At 29.8% G+C, this 24,649-nt stretch overlaps 2 protein-coding genes across 7 annotated transcripts; both read right to left on the bottom strand.

Moving 5' to 3' along the window:
* Nucleotides 1–7,256: 7,256 nt before the first annotated feature.
* LOC132946994 (uncharacterized) lies at nucleotides 7,257–10,864 on the bottom strand. Of its 2 annotated transcripts, XM_061017161.1 has the most exons (7): nucleotides 10,527–10,864; nucleotides 10,272–10,353; nucleotides 9,639–9,884; nucleotides 9,294–9,468; nucleotides 9,130–9,212; nucleotides 8,565–8,695; nucleotides 7,480–7,569 (listed from the first exon to the last, which is right to left on the bottom strand). In XM_061017161.1, the coding sequence occupies exons 1-6, from the start codon at nucleotides 10,545–10,547 to the stop codon at nucleotides 8,592–8,594; spliced, it is 711 nt and encodes a 236-aa protein (XP_060873144.1). In that variant the 5' UTR covers nucleotides 10,548–10,864; the 3' UTR covers nucleotides 7,480–7,569; nucleotides 8,565–8,591. The 2 variants fall into 2 exon arrangements, with proteins under 2 accessions (XP_060873143.1, XP_060873144.1); XM_061017160.1 differs by lacking the exon at nucleotides 8,565–8,695 and having other exon boundaries at nucleotides 7,257–7,569; nucleotides 10,527–10,852.
* A 5,094-nt stretch (nucleotides 10,865–15,958) lies between these two features.
* On the bottom strand, nucleotides 15,959–24,268 carry LOC132946991 (E3 SUMO-protein ligase PIAS2-like). Of its 5 annotated transcripts, none has more exons than XM_061017156.1 (4): nucleotides 23,886–24,268; nucleotides 18,815–18,958; nucleotides 17,349–18,080; nucleotides 15,959–17,282 (listed from the first exon to the last, which is right to left on the bottom strand). In XM_061017156.1, exons 2-4 carry the CDS (start codon nucleotides 18,912–18,914, stop codon nucleotides 16,120–16,122), a joined length of 1,995 nt encoding a protein of 664 aa, XP_060873139.1. In that variant the 5' UTR covers nucleotides 18,915–18,958; nucleotides 23,886–24,268; the 3' UTR covers nucleotides 15,959–16,119. The 5 variants fall into 5 exon arrangements, with proteins under 5 accessions (XP_060873139.1, XP_060873137.1, XP_060873136.1 ...); XM_061017154.1 differs by lacking the exon at nucleotides 23,886–24,268 and adding an exon at nucleotides 20,520–20,655; XM_061017153.1 differs by lacking the exon at nucleotides 23,886–24,268 and adding an exon at nucleotides 19,030–19,208.
* Nucleotides 24,269–24,649: the final 381 nt, after the last annotated feature.

Here is a 24,649-nt window from a genome sequence, read left to right on the forward strand (position 1 = left end):
CGCGTTGACGGTCGACGGCGCGACGACTCGGCCGACGGACGGCGAAGACCAAGACTCGGAGCGAGCGAAGTGAGATTTTGTGCTGCGGAACCGGTGGGGACGAGCGAAGCGGCCGATGTGGGATTACCGCTGGGTGAAAAGGCGAGAGTCAGCGGACCACAGAGCGATCCTTGACTCTCGGTAATTTTCGCCCTGGCGTTGTCCCTTCGGCCGCGTCTTCGTTCCGCCGCCGTGGTGAAGTCGCGTGCCTCCAGACCCTGTGAAACAGTTAAGTTTCCGTGAGTCCAGCGCCGCTGACGTCCCCGTGTTCCTAGCACGCAAATCTCCATATACCACTCACCCCGTTCCGAAGTCTCCGCAGCTGCCGTCGTACCAAATCGCCATCGCCATCGCCGTCGTACCGAGTCGGTGTACCGTCGGGGCGGAATCGTTGCCCGCACAGGTACCTCTACTATAGCCGCCGTGTCGTCGCCGTCACTCCATGTGACCGTAACTGCAGCCGGGCGCTCACCGAGCCGCCGGAGAGTCTCGCGCGTCAACGACGACCGAGCGCGCTACGCCAGCAAACTCGTCGCGCCGCGCGGGTGGTCGGAGAACGTGCGCGGGTGACTTACCGCCACGCACCGTCCGTGCTCTTTCTCACATCCTCCCCTCCATTCCGTCACCGTCGTTCTCATCCTACACGTCTTCTGGTCGCAAAACGTCCTCGGGAGTCGGAGTGGGATCGACAGGCCCCGACTCCGAGGACGGCGCGTCCTCACACGTACAACTGATAGCCAGCAAAACGGAATGGTCCTCTTCTGCTTCCGAAATGTTCGAATTGTCGTCTTCTTGGACCGTGTTGTTGTTGCCGAGCGGTGCTGTCTCTGGGATCGGAGTAAGCTCCGACTCTGCTGCAGATGACAGCGCATCGCCGCTCGGCAATCCATCACTGTGCAAGGAGACTCCTCGACGTTTTCGTTGAACTCTTTTCTATCTGCGCCTCCAAGAATCGGATTTTGTCCTTCAGGCTCCGCCGACTCCGGGGTCTGATCGTCGCCACTTGCAGTAGTTGCGCCCGTATCAATGGCAGACAGAAGAAGAGTAACTAAACGCACGAGGTACTCGTCGCTTTCGTCAGCGTATAAGTGCCTTCCGTTATGTTGACTACAATGTCTTCTAAGATTTCGAGTAATATGACGCGTTTACCGCGTTGCGGTCGATGTTATAATAGTTAATTGTCGTCTTTTATTTTTTGAGTGAAGATAATATGTACCTGTGCGTTAGGATTTAATTGAGAATTGGTAATGAGGTAAATACAAATATTCCAACGCAGAGACCGATCTCCGAGAAAATCTCCCAGACGACGACGTGTAGTACCTACTAGCCAGCTAGTATGTTTATCTTCCTCGTCGGCCCGCAGCATTAGAAGAATTTCGAGCGCGTTAATTTTTCTAAAGACCATTATTATTAGGTAGGTATTGATATAATATTACTATACCTAATATTTTAACGAGGATAGTTTCTGATATTACCATTTGTATATTTATTCTGTGACTAGATTTATACTTTTAGGTGATATTTTATATATGTTACGGGCAAAGTAGGAAATTGAGCAGTGTTCAATTAGATTTGGGCACTGTAGGTTAAATATTGAATATATTAAAAATCATATAAAAAATCTTACTGAGTACTTAAATAAACATAAAAAACTTGAAATAGATGCTTCAAATATTAGTTGCCCATTAATAGTTTTTAAATATATTATTCAATATGGTACCTTCTACCTACTGAAGAATTAATATTTTTATCTAAAAGTGGTTTGACATGAATGAAATTATTGATGAATATTATTTATTATTATTAAATGATAGTTATTTTAATAGTTTAATTTAAATTAATTATTACTAAAAGGTAATGTTAGACACATATGATAACATTATATTGCTTTATTTATTATCACATACACCACTATTTTGAGTTACAAAGTCGACCAGAATTGTTGTACTTCCACCGATTGGTTTTACATAATCATTCAGACTACGCGACGTCGTAACAATAATCATTCGAAAATATCGAAAAGGGGTTTAAGAATTAGATAATTAAATATTATCTAGATTTATACGTAATAATATGATATTAATTTTAAGATTCTAAGCAAAGCGATTAATGCATTGTTTTTACAAGGGTATTTTTTATTTTTGTGTTTGAAGACAATTTTTTAAGTAGAAAAAAATCCTCTGATCATCGACTTCGATGAAGGTTTCTTGAAGATAATTTGATATAGTAAGTACTTTTGGGTGGTAAAAATTGAAAATACTAAATGCTTTTCAAAATAGGGAATCAGGGTAAAAAAAATGAACGTCTGATGTTTAAATAATGTTGATGTATTCACGTGTCACGTCGTAAAATAACGGTAACTATGTCATCCAACGATTATCTTATTTTGTTATTACTACGTTTACATGTTGTTCCTCAGTACTTGTCTATAGTCTTAAGGAAATTACCTTAAATATTAAATGTTTAATATTATACGACCATATACTCGAAAAGACGGCTTCATTAAATAGACATATAGTTATATACTTATATAGGTACCTACTCAGGCACGGATCCAGAGCAAAGATCTGGGGCGGGGGAAGCCCCAACAATTTTTTTACAATACAAATAAAATTATAATAAAATATTATACTTTATTCTTAATTTAAAAAATGTTGTCATAATAGTAGGTATAGGTAATCAATAGGAAAAGAAGTTTAGATTTTGTTTAATCGTTATTTAGGTAATATATAATATTTATATTTATAAAAAAAAAATGTCTGGGGGGGCTGGGCCCTTAGCCCCCTCCCCCCCTGGATCCGTCCATGTACCTACTGGCCACTGCATAATTTTAGCACTCTCATCAATAAATTGAGCCAAATCCCAATAAACATCATACCTATTACCTATAGCCGATAATAGACAACAACTGGTGTACTGCCGTACGGTAAATAGGCATTTATAAATAAAACTTTAATATTATTATATCATATTATAGGTATATATATTTTTGTTAATGTAAAATATTCATATTAAATTTCGTTTTTAGTGGTCTCTAGTGGACAGATTATAATATAGAATATATTATGTATATATAGGTAGGAGATAGTAGGTATAATAACAATAAAAAATGTTTACGTCAGAAACGAATAGTTTTTTTATTAAATTACTTTATTAATATTATAATAATAAAATAAAAAGTATGTACGATACCTATGTAATTTTTAATCACACCGAAATATTAAGGATAATATTATATTTACAAAAAAAAAAAAATTCAAAATTGTTTTTTTTGGTATATTTCAAACTTAAATCAATATTTTGAAGTTTTTTGATCATAACTTCAAAAGAAAATTTGAAATACCATCATATTAAGCATGCAAAACCACTCATTATGAAAAATAAATTTCACAAAAATCGGTTGAGAGCTAAACTGTAGCATTCGTTCCAATATATCATAATATATTCATATATTAGTTATTTCTATAAACTCCCGAAAAACAAATGATGTTAAATAAATAAAAAGTTTTCATGAAAAAATTATAAGTAAAACAAAAACAATAATAAGCGTTTAATGTTTTTTTATGTATTATTGTAAAAAAATTGTATTGTACTTATACCTAATTATTATTTTCTGACTTTTTATAAAAACAGCATACATTTTTAAGCTGTAATAATTGCTTTTAACAGAAGCATTATATAATAATTAAAATATATTATAATATAAATAAATATTTTTTCTTGATACAATAAATACACAACAATAATATGTCAATAAAATTTACCACCCCCTAATAATAGACTAAAAATATTTCCAAACCTCCCGTCCCCGCACCCATAAATAGCATGCACTCCGCACATGTATCTTTTGTCTACATCTTACACAAAATTACAAAAACACAACAAAATAATATGGGTTCTATAGAAAATTTACATTCAGCAGTCAGCTGACCAATATTTAGTGTTGTCAGTTATTATAGTGAATTGAGTAATTTACTATAATAATGAAACTAAAAGATTTATATTAGCTAGGGCGTCTTGCAATTTTTTTAAATACTAAAATACTCATAACTCGCATTATAATTTATTATTTAAATAGGTACTAATAAAAACATACTTAATGCTCTAGATAATATTCTATTAGTTCTTACCTTTGAATCACGGTACATTATAATAATTAATGGCTATGGCCTATAATAGTATAATGATATACCGTATACTTTAAGTGTAATTATAGGTTTATTTACTCTAATATACTATAAAGTTAACAACTTAAATTGGTTCTATTAAATGCAAATTTGCTTGTTGTCCTGGTTTCAATTTAAAAAGCTGTCGTTTAGATAGTATATTATTAACTTTTGATTTTAAATATCACAGCGGAAAGAATATTTTTTGAGCATTTTTCCATAAATATTATTCATTTAATGCATTGGACTAATTGATTAATATAAACCATAACTATTTCAACTTTATAGAACTGAAGACAAGACGAGGGTAATCTAAAAATACTTAAGAAATGTTTACCTCTGGCTCTCGTCTCTCATTCCCATTCCACCACCGGACGTCTACACTTTAAATCGTTGCGACTATAAACCATTTGTCGGTTGTGTGATTGTGTCCAATATTAGATTTATGTCGAATTGAGAGAATTTAAAATTCAAATTGTAAGATTTTATTAATTGAGTTACCCAGTGTTTGGAAGGAACAAAAAATTTGTATCGACATTTATAAAGATACAACTAAAAAAACTATCAAATGTTTGTAAATTGCTCAAAACCTTAAAAATATTTTGAAAATTTTACCATGCATACGTAAAAGGCAAATATAAACGTTTGGTGAAAATGTCAAGTATTTATACGGTTACCTATTCGTTTTTTAGTTACATCAAAAAAACAATAACGATTTTGTCTTAAACAAACTTTTAATCATTTTGTACCTACTCTAGATGTGGTAAATATTTATCGTTTTCGGTTACTCATACCTAAGTATTTTATTTTATTGCTTGGTTAGGTTAGGTCATTTAAAGTTAAAAATATGTTTAGATGTAAAAATTATATTATATTATAAACTTTAGAAGTTAGAGGGCAAGAGTGGTTTGCTATACTGTATTCGCACATATTTTTTGTAAACTGTGTTCTTTGGCCTGCCAAAAATAAAACGAAAGAGATATTTCATTTTTATATTGAGTCTCACTATTTCGTAATTTGAATTTGACGTTTTTTTTTTACTTCTCTAATCCATAATATTGTGGTCGTGGCCACTCTGACACTCCGATAATTTTCCAACTATACCATTAGCAAATTGATAACAGTCTATTTTTTTTAGTGGCAAACGAATCAATAAATATATTCAATTAGTATTCATAAATCAATACCCCTGTAATAAATATTAAGTAATGACAAATAATTAAAAATATTTTATTGATGGGAGGGAATGAAAGCACATATGCCTATACCGCACATTCACATGGGCTATAATAGTATAATAGTATAAAAATTTTGAATAATATACACAATAAAATGGAAAACGTACAAATATGGCATATGCATATTGGCAAAAAACCTCTAAATATATAAAATGAAACTTCACATACTTATGAGTAAAGACCGGATTTATATTCTCTTAAAATACCTTAAATATGATGCTAATATTCTCGAAAAAACCTTAAAATATTCTCATTATATTCTCTTAAAAATTTAAAAAATATGCTAAAATATACAAAAAAAGCAAAAATATGCAAAAATAATCAATAAACATCATTCATTATATTTACTTTAATATGCATTTAAAAATTTTTTTTTTTCAATTTTATATTAATAGTGAGATAAAATAAAAAAATTGTAAATGTTCAAAAATTTTTCTGGGTACTGTAATATTAAAATTAAAAATAAATACAAATTTTTTTCTCACAATTTACGAAATATTCCAAAATATGCTAAATGAGTTAAATATTCTCTAACCCATAAAATATTCTCAAATATGCAAAAAAAACAATATAACATTTTTTTCTACGCATTCAGAATTGAACAAATCATCCACATTTTTTACTCTCATAAGACTGCATAGATCCAGTAACGATATGTAAAAACATATAAATCCGGTCTTTACTTATGAGTAATGACGATGGACCATGGTACCTTGAAACAAGTTTTTAATAGTAATAAATAAAACTTAACAAGATTGATATGTAAATTCATGAACTCACGGGCTCTGTTGATAAACAGATAATATACCACGAGTTCTTAATTGGTGCCATATACTAAGTAGCCAAGTAGGTACAAAGTCTATGACGATAAAGAATATTTTTATAAAAATGTGACATTACTCACGGATATTAATAAAGCACAGATGAAGAATGATGATTCAGTTATTAAGTATTAACACTGTGTTCGAGTACCATTAGGTAACATGTTACCACAGAACAAGAATGTTATTACCTACTCACTTATTTTTTTAAGTTTATTTTACATTTTTATTAATTAATTAGTAGATATCAATTTTATACATGATTTTTATTAAGATTTACTATTTTCATATACAGGGGTTTTCAACTTTTGAAAGATAATTAGTTAAATCATGATTTACGACAGGGTTCACAAAAAGTTGTTTTTTAATTATTAAATATTAAAATGTGTGCAATTTATTGTTAACATTTTTAGATTTGAGTTAACTTGCATAATTAGGTTCCCAACTTATTGAAAATTGTTTGCTATTTAAAAGTATTTCAGTTGAAAAATGTACCTATGAAATAGTCAAATGTATATATTATTATATGATAAATAAAATTATTTTACAAATACTAATATTACTATAATAGGTACTTAGGTACTTTGAAATTAGAGTATAATAATCTATTACAAACAATTATTGTGGTATCGATATGTGGAATTGTGGAAACAAACATTTTAATATGAAAACTCTACATTTAGTTCATTTAGACAAAAAATGTTTAATACACCTAACTAAATATGACCAGAAATACACAGCTATTAATTTTTGTTTTTATAAAATAACTGCATTCAAACTGTTGGAGAAATTATAATTACTATATTAATAATAGTAAAAATAATAAGTGACACAAAAAATTAAGCAGTATTTATAAAAAATGTTCGACTCGAAAGTTTGTTTTCTGTAGTCTGTAGATATTTAGCTTTTGGCAAAATTACGAAATAATGTATTTTTTCTTCAGAATTTAAAAGGTAACTATAACAAAGTAATATAAAAATATAAACTTAAAATACTATTATACACACATTTTAATAAGATTAACAAATATTGATAAAAATTAAAACAACATTCACAAATAAAAATAATTAATATGTATAATATGAGTCTGTACATGTGTTATAAAAATTGTGAAGAAAGTGCATCACTCTGGATCCTGAGCAGATATAAGAGATGCTATAAACTGATATTGTAACTTTTTTCTCTTTTTTATTGGTATATCTTTCATTAATGCTACTATGTATTTTCCAAAGGCGACATCAGAATCATGTGGTTCCTCATTTAGTTCTGTTGGTAATGTAGGCCTTGAAATTGTATGCTCATTTTCTAGAGGGATAAAATTGTTATTGTTTTATTATAAACACTTTTAAGCTAATATTTATAATATGCACTATATGCAATAATGCACTGTTTACATATTGTGTAATATTAATATTCATAATATTATATAGGTCAGTGGCGTATATAGGGAGGGGATTAGAGGTTCAACCCCCTCGGAAATTTTTTGTTGGTACGGCACTCATACAAATTTATTTAATCAATGTATTAACCAAAACCCAACAGCGCAACACGGGATAAAACAAAAATGAAAATTGCAGGCATAAATAAAAATAGTTGTTGACTCAATTTATATGAAATAGGTATTATTAGATAATTAAGATAATGACGGACCGTGAAGTCATAATATCTATACTATAGATCAGAACATATTCCAAGTACCCAACAAAGTACCCTTATAAAAAATGTGTGAAACACGTTGGGTAGATTGTCACAAAAGTATGTTAAGATTCAAAGATTTATACAAAGTTATAGCCTATGCATTACATAATCTCAAAAATAATCATAATATAGAATCATTACAACTCGCTTTTCAATTATCTAAGACTCATCGCTCGTCTCAATTTATAATAGCATTATATGCCATAGAAAAACTTTTTGCATTTACATTGCCATTATGTAGTGCATAACAAAAAGTAAATTGTGATTTATCTGAATGTTGAGAAAATGTTGAAACTTGAAAATTGTATACAAGTTTTATCTTCTATTCGCATAAATGCCGATAAAGAATTTCATAATTGTTTTAAGAAGTCAAACAAAAATTGAATATATTGGATGAAACTATTCAAATACCTCGAATAACTGAGTGTCAATTGTCTCGTAATAATACGTCAGCTGAATCACCGGAACAGTATTATAAACGAACAATATTTATACCATTTAACGATTATTTTAAGAATCAATTAAAAGAACGATTTTTTATACACAATGAAATTATTTCTGTATTACAAAAGTTGATTCCAAATGGTTTCAAATACACTCACAGAATGAATGTCCAAAGTCAGCTACTTTTAATGAAGTATCCGTTGATTTTTTTCCAAATGTATGGCGCTTGATGTCAATATTAGTAACTTTACCGGCATCAACAGCATCAACGGAAAGATCATTTTCAACACTAAAAAGATTGAAGTCGAACTTGAGAAATAGTGCAAGTAAAAATTGACTAACAGGATTAGCCCTCCCTTATGTCAATTCATCGCAGTATTTCAAGACACTGAAGAAGTGATTAATAATTTTGCAAACCTGCCTTGAAAATTGGATTTTTTGCTTTAATTTAATTTATATAATATTCTAGTTTTTATAATTTATTATTAATAAAGTTAATTTGTAATAATTAAATAAATTTTTTTTTATAACCTCCTCCTTCCCCCAAAATTAATTCCTATATACGTCACTGATATAGGTACTAAAATAAAACACTTTATAAGTAAAAATATTATTAATAATACATTTGGTATTATATAAAATAAAAAATCACAAGTAGGTGTTATAATGTATACACCAATATAAAATAATTATTTAAAAAAAAACTATATCAAATTTGCATACTTTCTTTTCTTTTTTGCTTTCTAGCAGTAGTTAAGCTTTGAGGAGAGTCTTCAGAATGGTTGTCTAAATTTAAATCTAAATTACTGGCAATAATAAAGATATTTGGATTAACAATTTTAAAACATTTGTAATTATTAATAGGTTTTAAGAAATGGAATAGCTACTTTTTGTCATGACTTTGTGTTACAACTTCTTCTAGAAATGACAGTTGAACATAATGTAACCATTTTATTCTTCTACCTCCTTTAGGATCACTTTTTTTCGCCTTTTGTCTTTCACGTACATATTTTTCTTTTAGGTATTTCCATTTTTTTTTTAATTCATCAGTGGTAACTTGACCTGTAACATTAAAACATATTAACCTGTTTACTGTATTATGTATAATAAATTGTCTAATAGTAAGAGTAGGTATACTAAAATATGTGAATGTTTTATGTGACGTAAATTTATTTTTGTTTATTTATTTAATTTTTATAAAGGTAAAATAAAATTATTGAGTATATCCCTACCTTGTAGTTCATCATATACTTCATTCCATAGTTTATTTTTAATTGATTCACACCTTTCTGATAAAGGTATTGTATGATCAAACAATGGACGACGAGCCTTAATAGCATTTATTAAACACAAAGTTGAATTAAAATCATTTATTCTGTCATTTACTTTATTTTGATCTCCGTCACAATCACTAAGATTTATAAACGACTGTACTTTATCTCCAATACACACTGCGGGTAAAATTTTTTTTAATTTTCCTAATAAAAATATAAAAAACAAAATACATAATAGGATCTTATTTTAAAATGTTCATTGCATAATAGTTTAATATCTCATGTCTGTATGCATAGTCAATTTATGTGTCACATAATTTACTATGCATATGGGCATCAATGGTTGGTTTAAAAGGTTGTTTTCCATAATATCATTGTTTAGTGATGAAAGCACCATGTAGCGTGGTACACGTATAATGTACCTATAGCCATTGATTAAATATATTTAATCTATATTATAGTTTACATTTATTAAAATTAGGATTACCAATCCAAGACACTAAGCATATAACAATATATTGCCTTCCTTAAAATCTACCACTATACAATATGAAACAATCTTATGACTTTAGTTAATAATAATATTATTACTAGGCTCTTCAACTGTAACAGGCATACATTGATGAACAGATTTGATAGGATAATAGTTCAAACACTTTTCACATTTCTCAACCTGGAATAAATAGCATAATATAGGTATAAATAAAAAGGTTAGTAATAGATAATAATAAAATACATTTTTAGTTTTAATTTATTAAAGTATTCAAAATAAACAAAATTAGGAACAAACTTAGTTATTTGTAAAATCTAAAAGATTTAAGATTGTTAGGTAATAGTAATAGTTACTTGTATACATGGAATCGCCATTTTAGATATTTTATACAAAAAATATTAATGTTGTATTATTTTGTACAAAATAACTGTTAAAATGCTATAATATAATTTAATTAAATATATTGTGGATTTATGTAATAAAAACAATATTGACTATTAAGTATTTAATAGTATTTAATAGTATTTAACACAATAATACTAAAAAATAACTAAATCCAAAGTTTGAATTTTATCATGAACAAATAATTAATCCAAAGCAACCGCACTTTGAAAAACTGAAAAGCATGAACTAAGAAGTAAGAATATTCAGAAGATTTATCTTCTTAGTTCATGTTGAAAAGCACGATTTAAGATTGTGAAATGTCGTGATAAGTGAAATCAGATACATATTATATACAATATACAGGGTGTATCTTATGTAATTGTTCGCGGGTTTTTTTAACGATTATGGATCGATGACATGGAATTTCGTTAAAATGAAAAAAGACGTGTTTCCTTATTTTTAACAGGCAATTTTTTTATAACAATTTTTAAATTTTTAAACACACATGTGTACCAATAGCAAAATAACTTTATTTTTTCAAATAGCAACTACTATATTTGTTAATGGATTCTGGTAAAGCTTTTTTTTCTAAAAATTTTGATAGTCAAATTAGTTTTGGTACACTAGTTTATTAACTATGATCCTCTAAAGTTTAGTAAAATCTGCATTAATACTTTTAATTGAAATAATTGGTATAGGTTTAATTTACAAGATCTAAATAATTTTTTCTTAAAACTACCTTTTTTATACACTTAAGTAGTTTAATCGGTAATCTAATGTCACTAAAAAAAAAAAAAAACATAAGCAAAATTGTTGGTAAACATAGTTCATTATTTTTATTTTAACATACAATCATCAAAACCAATAGTATTATTTTAATTTGTTATTATAGGTAATCGTAATTAATTACTTCACAGTTACTTTTCTTACGCAATATCATAAATTTGGATTCTTTATTAGGTGGCTAAAGTAATAATGGTAAATTGGTAAATGGTATTCGATTGTTGACATTAATGCTCTTCTCGTACTAGGTAGTGGGATAAACTTGAAATTTGAACCATATAGGTTATACCAATATACTTTGTATATTTAATCAATGGTTATACCTATTGGTAGGCCTATATTGGTAGATATCGCATGCAAAGTACGAATTTAAGAGTTGAAATTCATAACCCCTCTTATTTTTTAGTTTTGGACATTTTAAATTAAAATTTTATTTCGTACTTTTCCTATCATAAATTCATATCATACTTTTCTTACAATAGCATTAATTTGGATTCTTTATTAGGCGGCTAAGGACTAAGGTAATAAATACCTATAATGGTATTTGATTCTTGTTATAATAATATTAAAAATCTGTAATTAACTTAGATTAAAAGTATGCTTAAGTTAAGTTACAAACTAGTTAGGTTACAAACCTATATTGAGATTGACTATTTATCTAAATATCTTGCAAATAGTTTATTTTAAATCACGATTATTAAATAATTCTTAAAGAATTTCAACTGCTAAATTCATACTTTGCATGCGATACTTACCAATATAGGGAACTTATGCTTAAAATTTCAAGTTATAAAAGTTAGTTATAAGAAAAATGTATTTAGATCTTGTAAATTAAACCTATACCAATTATTTCAATTAAAAGTATTAATGCAGATTTTACTAAACTTTAGAGGATCATAGTTAATAAACTAGTGTACCAAAACTAATTTGACTATCAAAATTTTTAGAAAAAAAAGCTTTACCAGAATCCATTAAAAAATATAGTAGTTGCCATTTGAAAAATAAAGTTGATTTTGCCATTGGTACATCTGTTTAAAAATTTTGAAATTGTTATAAAAAAAATGCCTGTTAAAAATAAGAAAACACGTCTTTTTTCGTTTTAACGAAATTCTATGTCATCGATCCATAATCCTTAAAAAACCCCACGTACAATTACATAAGATACACCCTGTATACAATTTGTACAATATATACAACCATTGAGTATAGATAGTACTATCTATACTCAATGATACAACCTATATTATGGCCTGGTGGTATCATTGGTTAGGTTCTTCTATGGTTATCACGGCACCAATTAATAATCACGTCACTCGACGAGTACACGGCACGGATAACATGTATAGATAATATGTATGACCACAAACGACAGCCATTATAATTTATTCAAAGTTTTTGATGTATGGTATTGTCAGTTTCAGTATTGTATACACTTTGTTATGCATCACGGACTACTACGGTGTTGTAGTCGGGTAGTACTAGTATTTAAATTTTTTTTTTTATTTGTCTGTGTAGGTAATAGGTATACGATAAATAGTCGAAATAATGCTTCGATTTTCAACTTGTATCTTGTTCGATGGAAAAGTGATTCTAGTTGGTACATTGGGGAGGCAAAATCCCATAAAAAAAATTAAGGTAAACTGGGAATTTTTACGTTAAATCGATTTTAGTTTTTGGTGTAACTCCAAAACAAATGGCCGTAGATACTTGAAATTTTCACTGTTTGTTTATATTAGCATTTTCTATATGCCATATTACCATAACTATTTCAAAATATTTTGAGCTGTTTACGGACAATTTTTTTTAGTTTTTGTTTCTATAAATATTAAAAATATTGTAGGGCCAAAAAGTGTAAACATTTAATACAAGGCTCCTGATATATTGTTTAAATAACAGATAAAAAATATTAAAAAAAACAGGCATAATTAATTTTTATAAGCAGTTTAAGTTCGATTTTTGACATGTATCAAATTTAAAATTAAAAAATGATTTTGTAGTTGAAAATTTATAAAATGTTCAACTTTTATAGCTAAATATTGAAAACTGACAACAAGGTTCCATGTAAGTAGGTTATTCTGTTAGCAAAAAATCTCAAAACTGTTTTTTTTTTTTATTTTATGTTCAAATTTGGGGGGAAATTCCATATTAAATAACCAAGAATAACAATTTTAGTTATTTGGTTGTAATTTTATAATATTAATTCAACTTACTGGCTACCGTAATAATAATAATGTAATAACAATATAATTATAATATAAAATATCCACACTGACATTATAATATAATATTATTATATCATTGAATTCAAATACAGTGACCCACTTGTAACCTACTGTACTGCAAAGCGACATCCACTAACCCAACTTTTTTTAAGTAGATTTGTATTTTTTTCACTGTTTTTTGTCGTGTCTGTGTGGTACTCAGTTGAATCTGGGCTAGCTTTGTTTCATCAGCTGCCACTTCTAACCTTATTTTATCTATAATAGTCCAGATTGTTGGATGTGTTTGTCCTACTATCCTTTGGTTGAATTGTTCGTACATTCATTATCATTAAAAGTTGATGCGTCTACCTACGATCCTTATATTAGGTGGACAATTTCTTAACTTGCTTGTACTTGCCATTTAGATATGTTGTATCAAAATAATTTAATCAAGTTTCAGCTTCCCAAGAACAATTTTTTTTAAATATGCCATACTATCGTTGATGTTTCAAACAGGTAAGAATGCCAAACCATCCATTTTTCCACAAAATTAAATTAAGTGTAATCTTCTGTATATTGTGTCTGTAGTCCTAACTTTTGTACTTTCCGATAGGTTTGTTTAAACTCCGATTGAGTTATATGGTAGAAACAATCCTGAATATGTCCAAGAATATGTGTGATAGCTATGTATTCTTCACGTTCAAAATCAACATTTACTATCACAGGATCAGGATATAAATGTTGTTCTTCACATTTTTTTAAAAGTGTAGTGAGCATTTGCTCATAAGTTGTCAACGTTTTATTCTGTAAGGGAATATATACTGCTGTTGTAAAACTTCTATTTATTTCTACATGTATAACATACGGTTGAGTAAAAAGTTTTGGAGCCAAAACAAAGTTTCTCTAAACTCAACCCTTAACCGTGTTTATACATAACAAAAACTTTTTGAGATACCTACTGTTGGTGAGTGGGCCAGCCATTAACATGTTGTTTACATCACTTTTACTGTAATTATAACAATTTTTCTTATTGTTTCTTTATTTAAGATGTAACAACTAACAGACTGCAGATATTATTTTAATTAAATTCAAATGTTTTACAATTATTCTAGTTTGTCTAGCCAGTAGCCACTTTTATACAATTAACATTATTCACCCTTTTCTTACAGGAGATAAATTGGTATCTACTCCATAAACATACTGATTAATCATTACGTGGACAATAAAATGATATTCTATGATTACTGTATACTGAGAAATTAGTATCAAACAGAAAGTATGCGTAGGTGACAGATGCCTACAAAATAAGTCATTAAAACCACCATATAAATGAAAATATATCAAACAAATAAATTATGAGTTTTAGTAAGAAATCTAGGTCAATTGTCACCCATAATATATTAATGTATGATGTCAAGCATATAGTACTTAAATTTCAAAGAATAATATGCAATTTGATCATAAAAACACTTATTATTCTTCGTGTCAAATTATTTCACTATCGCCTATTATTAGTTATTTCATATTTATAATATCTTTTAGAATAGGTTAGTTACAAAAAAAATGAAAGAATTTTAAGTGAAAAAAGTACTTGTTTATTTTAGTTTAAATACTATGGTTATAAGAATAACATTGTAATTTATCTTTGTCTCTAAGTAGAATATACCGGTTCTACAATTTTTTTCAATTCCACAGGTCACGTATTATGCCATTATGAGGAAGATGTAAACTGTCGAACGGAAACAGGTTGTTTGGGGTATTCTATCTTGAGATAGAATATATATCCTGCCTGGCCAAACATTATGTAGGTCGGTGGTCTCAAAAATATGGCCCACAATAAACATTAATTTTTATAGATTTTCATTTACATTATTTTCTTTGAAAATAAAATTTTTTTTTTTTAAATAAAAATAAATATGTGATTTGTAATACCTAGTATTATATTATATAGTTATATCATAATAATATTATCTTACTCTATAGCCATGTGCGGCGACTAGTTTTAGTTTCGGAACAGTCGGACGTTGTCCCCACTTAGGCAGCGTGTCATGCGTTGAAACGGAACAAAGCCACGCCCATGCGCACAACTCGCCCGCCGAAGGCTGTTCTTATTCTGAATAGAGTATAACTGTATTTAAAACTAAGTATTACAAATCACATTTTTTTTCATTTTTAAAGAAATAAATATTATAATATTAATTTGAAAAAAATAATGTTGTCTTCATTTATTTTGGATTTAGTATTAAAATGAGTAAAAAAGTGTTTTGCCTTCAAAACTTTGACGTATAATTAATATATAAGCCCGTTGGTAATTTGAGTTTAGACCACTCACAAGCAGTATTTTAAAGAGCGTGTATTGTCACTATATTAAATTAAAATTGTATTAAAATAATAAATAATTAAATAATATAAAAAAATATTAAATTATTATCTTAATATTTATTAAATATAACATTTTAAGAAATAATTTTATCTTATATGCTAAACGGATAGAACTCATAAATCATAAAAATGTTTAAGTTTGATGTATCTTAAAATAATAATAACATTTTTATTTTACTTACAATAATAATAAAAATTAGGAGGCTTCAGTTGTAGGGATAGGACTTGAAGGAGGGGATGGACTGTCTATTTCAATTACTACTCCTTGCTCAGAACTGGTAACAGCTTGTTGCGGCTGTACTTGAGCTTGTGGTTTTAAATCAACAACAGCAACTGGTTGTATAGCATCAGCGGCCTGTGCCTCATTTTCCTGTTTATCTTTTTCTTTTGGTGGTTCTTCTTCATTGTCACTTAATGTCAAATCGACAAAGTTTAGGTTTTCATTTTCTTGGCGTTTGACAGTTTCAAGGTTAAGTTCTACTTTCATATCAACAGATTTTTCTTCGTCGCTATCTAAATCCACAGAATCAATAGGTTTTAATTTTGCATCAGGAGTACTATTTGTGGTTTTTGTCTCTTTATTTTCTTCATAAACTATCCATGTGCCATCAGCTAAAATTTCAATTTCCTTACTGCAGTCTTTGAGTGTTGGACTTGAAACAACTTCCAAAAAATAATTTTCAATTTGTATGTCATCGTATAAACAAGGTTTATTACATGTTGGGCACATCCATGTTGGCTTTTTCTCATTCATTAAAATAAATGTACTAGCATCAAAACATTGTAAATGATCACAATAGATAGATTTTGCAGGTATCTTCATTCTCATTTTACCCAATGGACACACCAAGGAAAATCGATAAGATGTAGTGGCCAAATCTGGATCCACATCTGCTAACTTTTTAATTATATAGTTTTTTGTCTCTTCTGAACTCCTACCTCCTTTATCTTGAAGTCTTTGTATCAATGTTTCTGAAGTTAATCTTTTAACAAGATACATAGACATAACGTAATTTTTTCCATCTGGAGTCCAATTTATATGGACCATGTTGGGAGTGATTGGAGAAAGTTTGACAAGTTGAGTGCAATTTATGGGTCTTGGAGATCGTCTGGATTCAGCTCCTGGTCGAGTATTAGGAGCAGTAGGTGGTAATGGACATGCTTTTGCACCAAGCCGAATGTGTAGTCCAAGAGGCATAAAATCTGTTACCTCATTAGTCATAGGTTCCACTAACTGACTTATTCGAATTTGGAACTGATAAATATATTCATTTTTTCCTGTGGAAACATCACGATTCAAGGAAACCATATTGACGTTCTCTGCTGTCACAAAAAGTTTGAAATGCGATTCTTTCATACCTAAATAAATAAGATACTTATTATAAATATAATTAACTTAAGATAAATACAAAAATATACTGTTACCTCTAGGAAAGTTTTGTAATGTACATCTATCCGTGCCAGCTAGAAAAGTTGGCTTAAGAACTTCGTCAATTACCTCATAAAATGGTAACTTTTTGAACTTGATTAGGGCTACAGCTTCAGGAGATGGAGTATAAGAATTATTTCCAACTGGCATTCCTTTCATATCATATCCCAATGGATCTTGTGGCACCACATTCATTTGTTGACTTGAAGACAAATGAGATGACGTAATGGAACGAGGTCCAGAAGGCTGATAACTGCCCGATATATATTGAATGTTATTGTTAGCCATAGTATTTGCTCCAATGGAATTACTATAAATGCCTCTTTGAATTTGGGGCATAACCTGTGGTAATCCAGCTCGGGTCATATGCATTGGCTGATGAGGATATTGTGGTGGTTGTTGGTACATTCTTTGTTGTGGAGCCTGTATCTGCCCCATGGTCATCATTTGTCTCTGTTGGGTTTGTAATAAGCTGCGCATCATAATATCATTATTATTAGGCAAATCTGTTTGCATGGAACGATATATTTCATATATTTTTGCTACATATGCCGCGTGGTTAAAGCCAGTTGGTCTAGTCCTTAATAATTCAAGTGCCCGATCTTTTAATTCAGATTTTCGTCCCGCTTTATTTCGACCAAAAGCTCCCAATAATGTTTGCAAGTCGTTAGTCCGGAAACTAGCCAGCATATTTTTATAACCTTCATCATGGTTGGTCATCATAGTCACTAAAAAAATAAATAAAATAATAATAATTTATTAATTCTTTTTTATTAAGTAAATGTATACCTAGATATAAATAGTTATAATTTTCACATAATAAAAATAAATATATTTTATCATCTTTAAAATAGAATATATATGGATTATTATGTAACCTTTTTAGATTCATAATAAATTTAAATTGTAGTAACCAAATAACCTAACTAGATCAAATTCCTGTAAAGGGTGACAAATATTTGAAAGCTCGTCCAAGAAAGTAATAATAATAATCAATCTGATTAATTTTTTTATTACCTACTAGGATTAGTTTATAACAACAAACCTAGGTTAGTTGGTGATTTTCCCAAGTTCTTTCCTTCAAGTTTGTTAAGAGGGACATCAGAACAAAAATAGAAAAATTTAGTGTTTTATATTACACTCTGGGGAAATAAAACTTTTTTTATAAGTAATTTGGCTCGTGAAATTATAAGTAAATTAGGGAGAGAGTGAGAAAAATCAATGCAATAAGCGATCGTAAACAGAATATGCGTAACCAAACATAATATTAAAATTTTTTTGTATTTATGGGTATTACGGAAACTATAGAAAGAACTGTATGGTACAGGTTCATCATTGTGTCTCGTATCATTATCATCAACATCTTCATCGAGTGATACATCACTCTCATTGGACACTTCACGTTCCCCGTCATCCTCACTTATATCATTGTTTTCATCAATGTTATGTGTTTGATTTTTACCATCATGTAATTGTTGTGTTTGTCTTTGCCGATACTCTCTGACACGTTCTGCTACTGTTTTGCAATGTGATTTTGATTGCGATGAATTTAAATTTTCCATTTGTCGTGCTCTGTACGTCTGCACACGTTCTGTGGATGTTCTGGCTATATTGTCAAAAGTTATAATACTATTATTAATAATTACACCACCACGTCGTGATGAATTATATCATTACTACTAATATTGCGATCATCATTTTGCAAAAAATGTTTGCCATCATCTTTAGGGTTCAACAATCTAGAAAGACGCAGCCGTTTAGCCTTAAATGTTGAACGATATATATTACGTTTTCTTTTCATAATAAAAAAACAACAACTCAAAAATATTAATTGGAAGAAAAAACTCAAATGTTAATTAACTTAGACAAATGCTATTGCAATAGGAACCTTCTCCGTGATATAATTTTCATTAAAAAAAAAAATGAAGACAATCGGTCGAGTAGTTCCCGAGAACATTAGCATCAAAGGTGTCATTTAATTTTTTGAAAGAATTTTTTTTCCATTTACACCTCAAGGAAGAAGTTTTACTTAAAAAAAAATGAACTAACTGTGATACATGGCACGGTACATTATATTTTATTATATTTTCTCCGCTACATGAAAAAATAATGAATCATTGATATGTTTATGTGGGTCCTTATTGTCTACGTTACGATTAGACGCAAGACGTTTAGGCAGCAGGTCTTCGTGAGCTCTTTGTTCACATTTTAGTTTATCTTGTTTTTTTTTTGTGACAAGCAGCTTCGGCTTGACAAACTGAATGGCGTACCGATTTTAAACTGCTTGAATTCTTGACGATCGGCTACATATGACCAATAAAAATGCATAAAGGAGTTTCTATGGTAATATTATTATTTATTATGCATCGATTGTTAGGGGAACGTAGGAACTGTAACGCGTAATCAGTCAGAAAATTGTTTTTTTATTTTCTCCGCTGCATGGAAATATAATGAATCATAGATATGTCTTTGTTGGTTCTTTTAATACATTAGTCAGAACTTACTCACGATTTAATGTTTAAAAACAATTGTAACGATTAAATTGCTTAGGTAATGTAATTACATTATGCATCGGTTGTTAGGGGCAACCTAGGTCTATAATGCAAAAGCGGTCAGAAAAAAAACTTGTGCCCATCATAAAAACATATCTATATTAAAATAATAATAATATTTAAAATTTTATAATATGACAAGCTACCTATACTACCAGATTTTTCCTGGGAAAAAAAAGAACAATAATTTACAAAATACTGTGTATATAATTAAAACAATGTTAAAACCATTATTTAAAAATAGTGATTCAACTAATATTAATAATTATAGACAAATCTCAATGATAAGCAATTTCGCAAAAATATTAGAGAAAATAATTAAGTTTAGGTTAGTTAAGTTTTTGGAAAGGACACTCCACATAAAAAAAATTGGAAATGGGTCACTGATTGTACCTCAGTCACGGACAAGTCAGTGTCAGTGTACCTAGCTTTGAGAAAAAACCCAACCTGCGTTTGGTGCATAACTTCGGTTTAAGTGTAATCATACTTTTTGTGCAAATCGGTTTAAATTCTAAACTTGAAAATAATAAACGAAAAGAATGAAATTGTTTAAAAGGTAGTTTATTGTCCGTTATTACTTATAACTTATTACCAAATTAATATTGAGATTATTACCAATTTTTTTTTTACGATCACATCCAGGTGACATTTGTGTAGCAGCTTTTCTGGCTAAACGTTTTACCCGAGCTTTATGAGTATATCTACCAAGATTTGATTTTTTTCTCGGCATTATTCTACGAAACTACTGATACTAAAAATCAACTGCATTTTCATCATCAGAAATTATCGCGAATTCCTTAGAAAAGAAAAATGGTACTAAATCCTAAAAAAGGAAAGTTATTACTTCGATAAAAATCGAACAGATGGCGTCACGGCCGTCGGGTACATAGACCTATAAACTAATGGACAGCGCATTCCACTCCGCCTTGCCATCAATGCACGGGAATCATATAAGAGAAAGAAAGAAGAAAGAACGAAGAGAGAAAAAGGACATAAAGGGGGTAATCATATTACGTCTATGGAAACTAATACTGTTTTTCCCCCACGTTCTCTATTCTCTTTTACTCTATATCGTACCCCTGACCTCTCTCTCTATGCGCTGTCCATTAGTTTATTAGTCTATGGTCGGGTGTATTTCTATTTTACAATCAAGTTTTCCTGGATCGACAGAAGAGTTATGTAATTATGTAACCCATGTTCTAATTTGAAAATTATCTACAATTTACGAAAAACCTTATGTAAATCAAGTCTGCGATGAAAAATAAAAAATGAAGAAAATATTATAAAATAACGTTCATTCTAAAGAATCTAACTGGCTATAAAGAAATATCCTTAGATTGGTTCTTAAATTTTGCATTGTTATACAGACGGCTACAATTGTTCGCCATAGTACATAATATGTCCCACGTAATGAAGACGCGAAACGAAAAGGATACGAACCTTATAAAAAAATGAACAAATATAAAATAAGACGCATAATGTTCTGTCAAATTCGCTTATTACGATGCCGTATATAACGATTCCAAGTAATGTATTTGATTGGTTTTATATGTTATGTGTAGTATTTGTATTCGTATATATTATAACGATATCGCGGGTTATAACGATAATCCAGATATAGCGATGTTATTTTGAAACGAAAATTGGTTTTTAATTTTTATAATCGCCTATAGCGATTAATAATAATACATTGTGTAATTAATTTGATTTGGTTCGAATCGATCAACTATAAAAACTTATCTGTAACAGATAATGTGTCTAACCGTATTGTTACGGCATACGTTTCTTAGTGTAACTAGCTGACGAAGAGAGCGAAGAAATCGTATTTAAAGTACCGTCTATTTCGGAAATTTATTTTTATATTTATCAGGTGCGTACTTTTGTTTCGGTTAACAGTGATATAAATACCCCAGAGGTATCAAAGGCATTAAACAATATTTTTAGTTTTGTTAAAAATTTTTATTCAAATTATAAACAAACCACTATATATATATGGTTTTTCAAACAAATCGTACACAATATATACTATACATAATTTGTACTTTTATTAAAAATTATAAATACCTTGAATGTTAAAATATGTAATCTTAGATAAAGTAATACAGTAAAAAATTTGTTTAATAAATCAATTTTTCAAAAAAATCAAGTTACCTTTTATAATTAGGATATAACGATCAGATTCTCTAGATCCCTTAAAGATCGTTATAAGCAAATTTGACTGTATTTATGTTTTAGTGTACCTTAGTACACGGGGAACTTCATACTTTAACTTCATACAAGTGTAATTTTTGTATCAAATGCAACCAAGTTGGGGTACGGACTGATTTTAATTATTTTCCATTTTACCAATTTATACAAAATTACAGTATTCATTTTTTTCCAACTTAAGCACAAGTACACAAAAAATATAAAAATATTTTTATTTTTTTTGGTTTGGGGGTTGAACCAACATTTTATACCTCTCTTGTGTACGCACTTGCTAAGCAACTATGCACTTTTTCTTACATATAAACTTTAAAAATCCATTGAATTAAATTGATTAGGTCACATAGACAGGCGCAAATCACCTAAAAATCTATGTATATTGTACCTAAATACAAATTATAGTATATTATAATATGTTGGGCTAAAGCACCAAACAAATTTTAGAGGAAGTACTCCTCATTTACCATACTCTGATACATTTAATATCTCCATAAATAAAATAAAATATAGATTAAAATCAATAGGGGTTTGCATTCTTTTTAGCTTACAAAACATAGACTTCTCAACATAAAGATTGTATTAGTTACCAACAAACTCAATTTGAAATCTTTTATTACTTTGATAACAATTCCCGTTATTTAAATTATTTTACACTTATTACTCATTCTACATTATTATGCAAAAATGATGCTATGTAAATATGATTTAAGAAGTAAGTACACCACAATCATCAAATTTTGTTTTAACATAAATACCTATGTTTTTGGACTAGGTACAGATATTTTCATTTTCTAACCGATTGCTAACCTAACCTAACGTTTTGCTCATCACTATCACCATAGAAACAAATACAATTTAAAATTGACCTAATTCTCACTTGGTTACTACATACACAATTAATGGTTATATATAAATACATATTTATGATTCCTAAATTTTCTTCGAACTGGAAAATATTGAGTAACGTGCTTTTTTCTATCAGTCAAAAAAAGGTGAGTACCTAGTTTTTCAAAATTTTTATTGAGGCTACAAGATTTTTTGGAAATAATTCTTTTTGGTATAATGGCCCGCACACATAATTTATCTTGGAGTAATCACCTAGAAAAAACAATTTTAGTGTGAAAGGGCCTTTACTTCCAATTTAAACAAGAGCAACAAGTTTTCGAACACTTACATTCAGTGAATTACAAAAAATTTTGAAATAAAAAAACAAGTTGAGAAAGCTAACTCTGCGGGCATATTTACAAACTAAATTCTTGGTATTTAAATGTAGTTTAATACATTGCAATAAACCTTAGTTCTATATTATACAATTATTTTTTTTTCGTTATCCAGATCCTGATATTGCAACTTGCCGTAACGGTCTTGTTTTTCCCTACGCATTTCTAAGTTGGTATTACAATCTGTGGGCGTAATAACCAACAAACAAATAGATTTGTTGTTTATTTATTTTCCATGGTTGCCTTTGTAACCCATCGCCATATATATTTAAAATTAAATTGTGACCATTAGAGCGTAATATTCAACAAGGGGTAGTAACTATACACCAGTAGCTACAGACGATAATTAAATATCTTAATATCAACAATCATAACTATGTATAGGTAACTAACGGACGGACACAACAGTGATGTAAGGTGTTCTATACTTATGTTAAGAAACCAAAATATCAAAAATGAGCACTGGTACTAAATAGAATTGATGCCAATATCCGATGGCCTATTATGATTTCAAGAATTATATTGAAATATTTAGAAAGTATTAAACAATAATTACCTGTAATAGTATTTCTTTTTTTCTTTAAATTGAACTGTATGTCAAATTTAATTTGAACAATCAATAAGGTTGTGATTGTCGTTGGAAGCTTTAACACGATGAACCGACTACCATTTGACCATGACACTTCACTTCTGATGAAAACTTTGATTTTGGTGTAGTACCAAAGTGTGAGGTACGGAAAAGCGAATTGGACGTGAAATCACTTACGTCGTAAAGATGATGAATAACAATCAAAAATTATTGACAATGAGGCAACAACAATTTAGTTAAGGGACGCTAATTCGACAATTAAGACGTACGTACTACGAATACGAAAGGGACGCTTTGTGTGAGCTGTCGAGCCCGTTGAACGCTGATCATGTTATCCGATGGTAAGTAACCACCGTCCACCATAGGCTAACATAAACTTCTATGGAGGTAAACGACAGTGTAGCCCCACGCCCCGTGAAACATGTGGACGCGTATGACAATTCTATAGCCGAATCATGGCCGAACGATCCCGCGCACGAACCGACGGCAGCTTTCTCCTTTCCACTGACACAAGATATACCTAAATTACTTAAATTATCCTCACTGTTTAAGATATTATAATAATAATTAATATAGTATAATATCTTAAACTGTGATTACTGATTAGTGATTATATTGTATATTATCTTAAATCGTGCATCGGCGGCGGGCACTCGGATTACCGGGCACCACGGTAATGCATCACCGCGGCCGGTGCACGCACTGCTGAGCGTCGCTGATGCGCTCGCTCG

Source organism: Metopolophium dirhodum, chromosome 6 (genome assembly GCF_019925205.1).
Source record: "Metopolophium dirhodum isolate CAU chromosome 6, ASM1992520v1, whole genome shotgun sequence".
NCBI classification, from domain to species: Eukaryota; Metazoa; Arthropoda; class Insecta; order Hemiptera; family Aphididae; genus Metopolophium; species Metopolophium dirhodum.

Excerpts from the sequence above, each read along its gene's own strand:
- LOC132946991 (XM_061017153.1), bottom strand. The coding sequence starts at position 19,153 with ATGAAAAGAAAACGTAATATATATCGTTCAACATTTAAGGCTAAACGG. Across the intron at positions 18,959-19,029 it reads TGATGATCGCAATATTAGTA|CCAGAACATCCACAGAACGT; the intron begins GTAATGATATAA and ends TTGACAATATAG. Across the intron at positions 18,081-18,814 it reads AACACAACAATTACATGATG|TGACTATGATGACCAACCAT; the intron begins GTAAAAATCAAA and ends TTATTTTTTTAG.
- LOC132946994 (XM_061017160.1), bottom strand. The coding sequence starts at position 10,547 with ATGGCGATTCCATGTATACAA. Across the intron at positions 10,354-10,526 it reads TGGCGATTCCATGTATACAA|GTTGAGAAATGTGAAAAGTG; the intron begins GTAACTATTACT and ends TATTTATTCCAG. Across the intron at positions 9,885-10,271 it reads TGTTACAGTTGAAGAGCCTA|GAAAATTAAAAAAAATTTTA; the intron begins GTAATAATATTA and ends TATTTTTATTAG.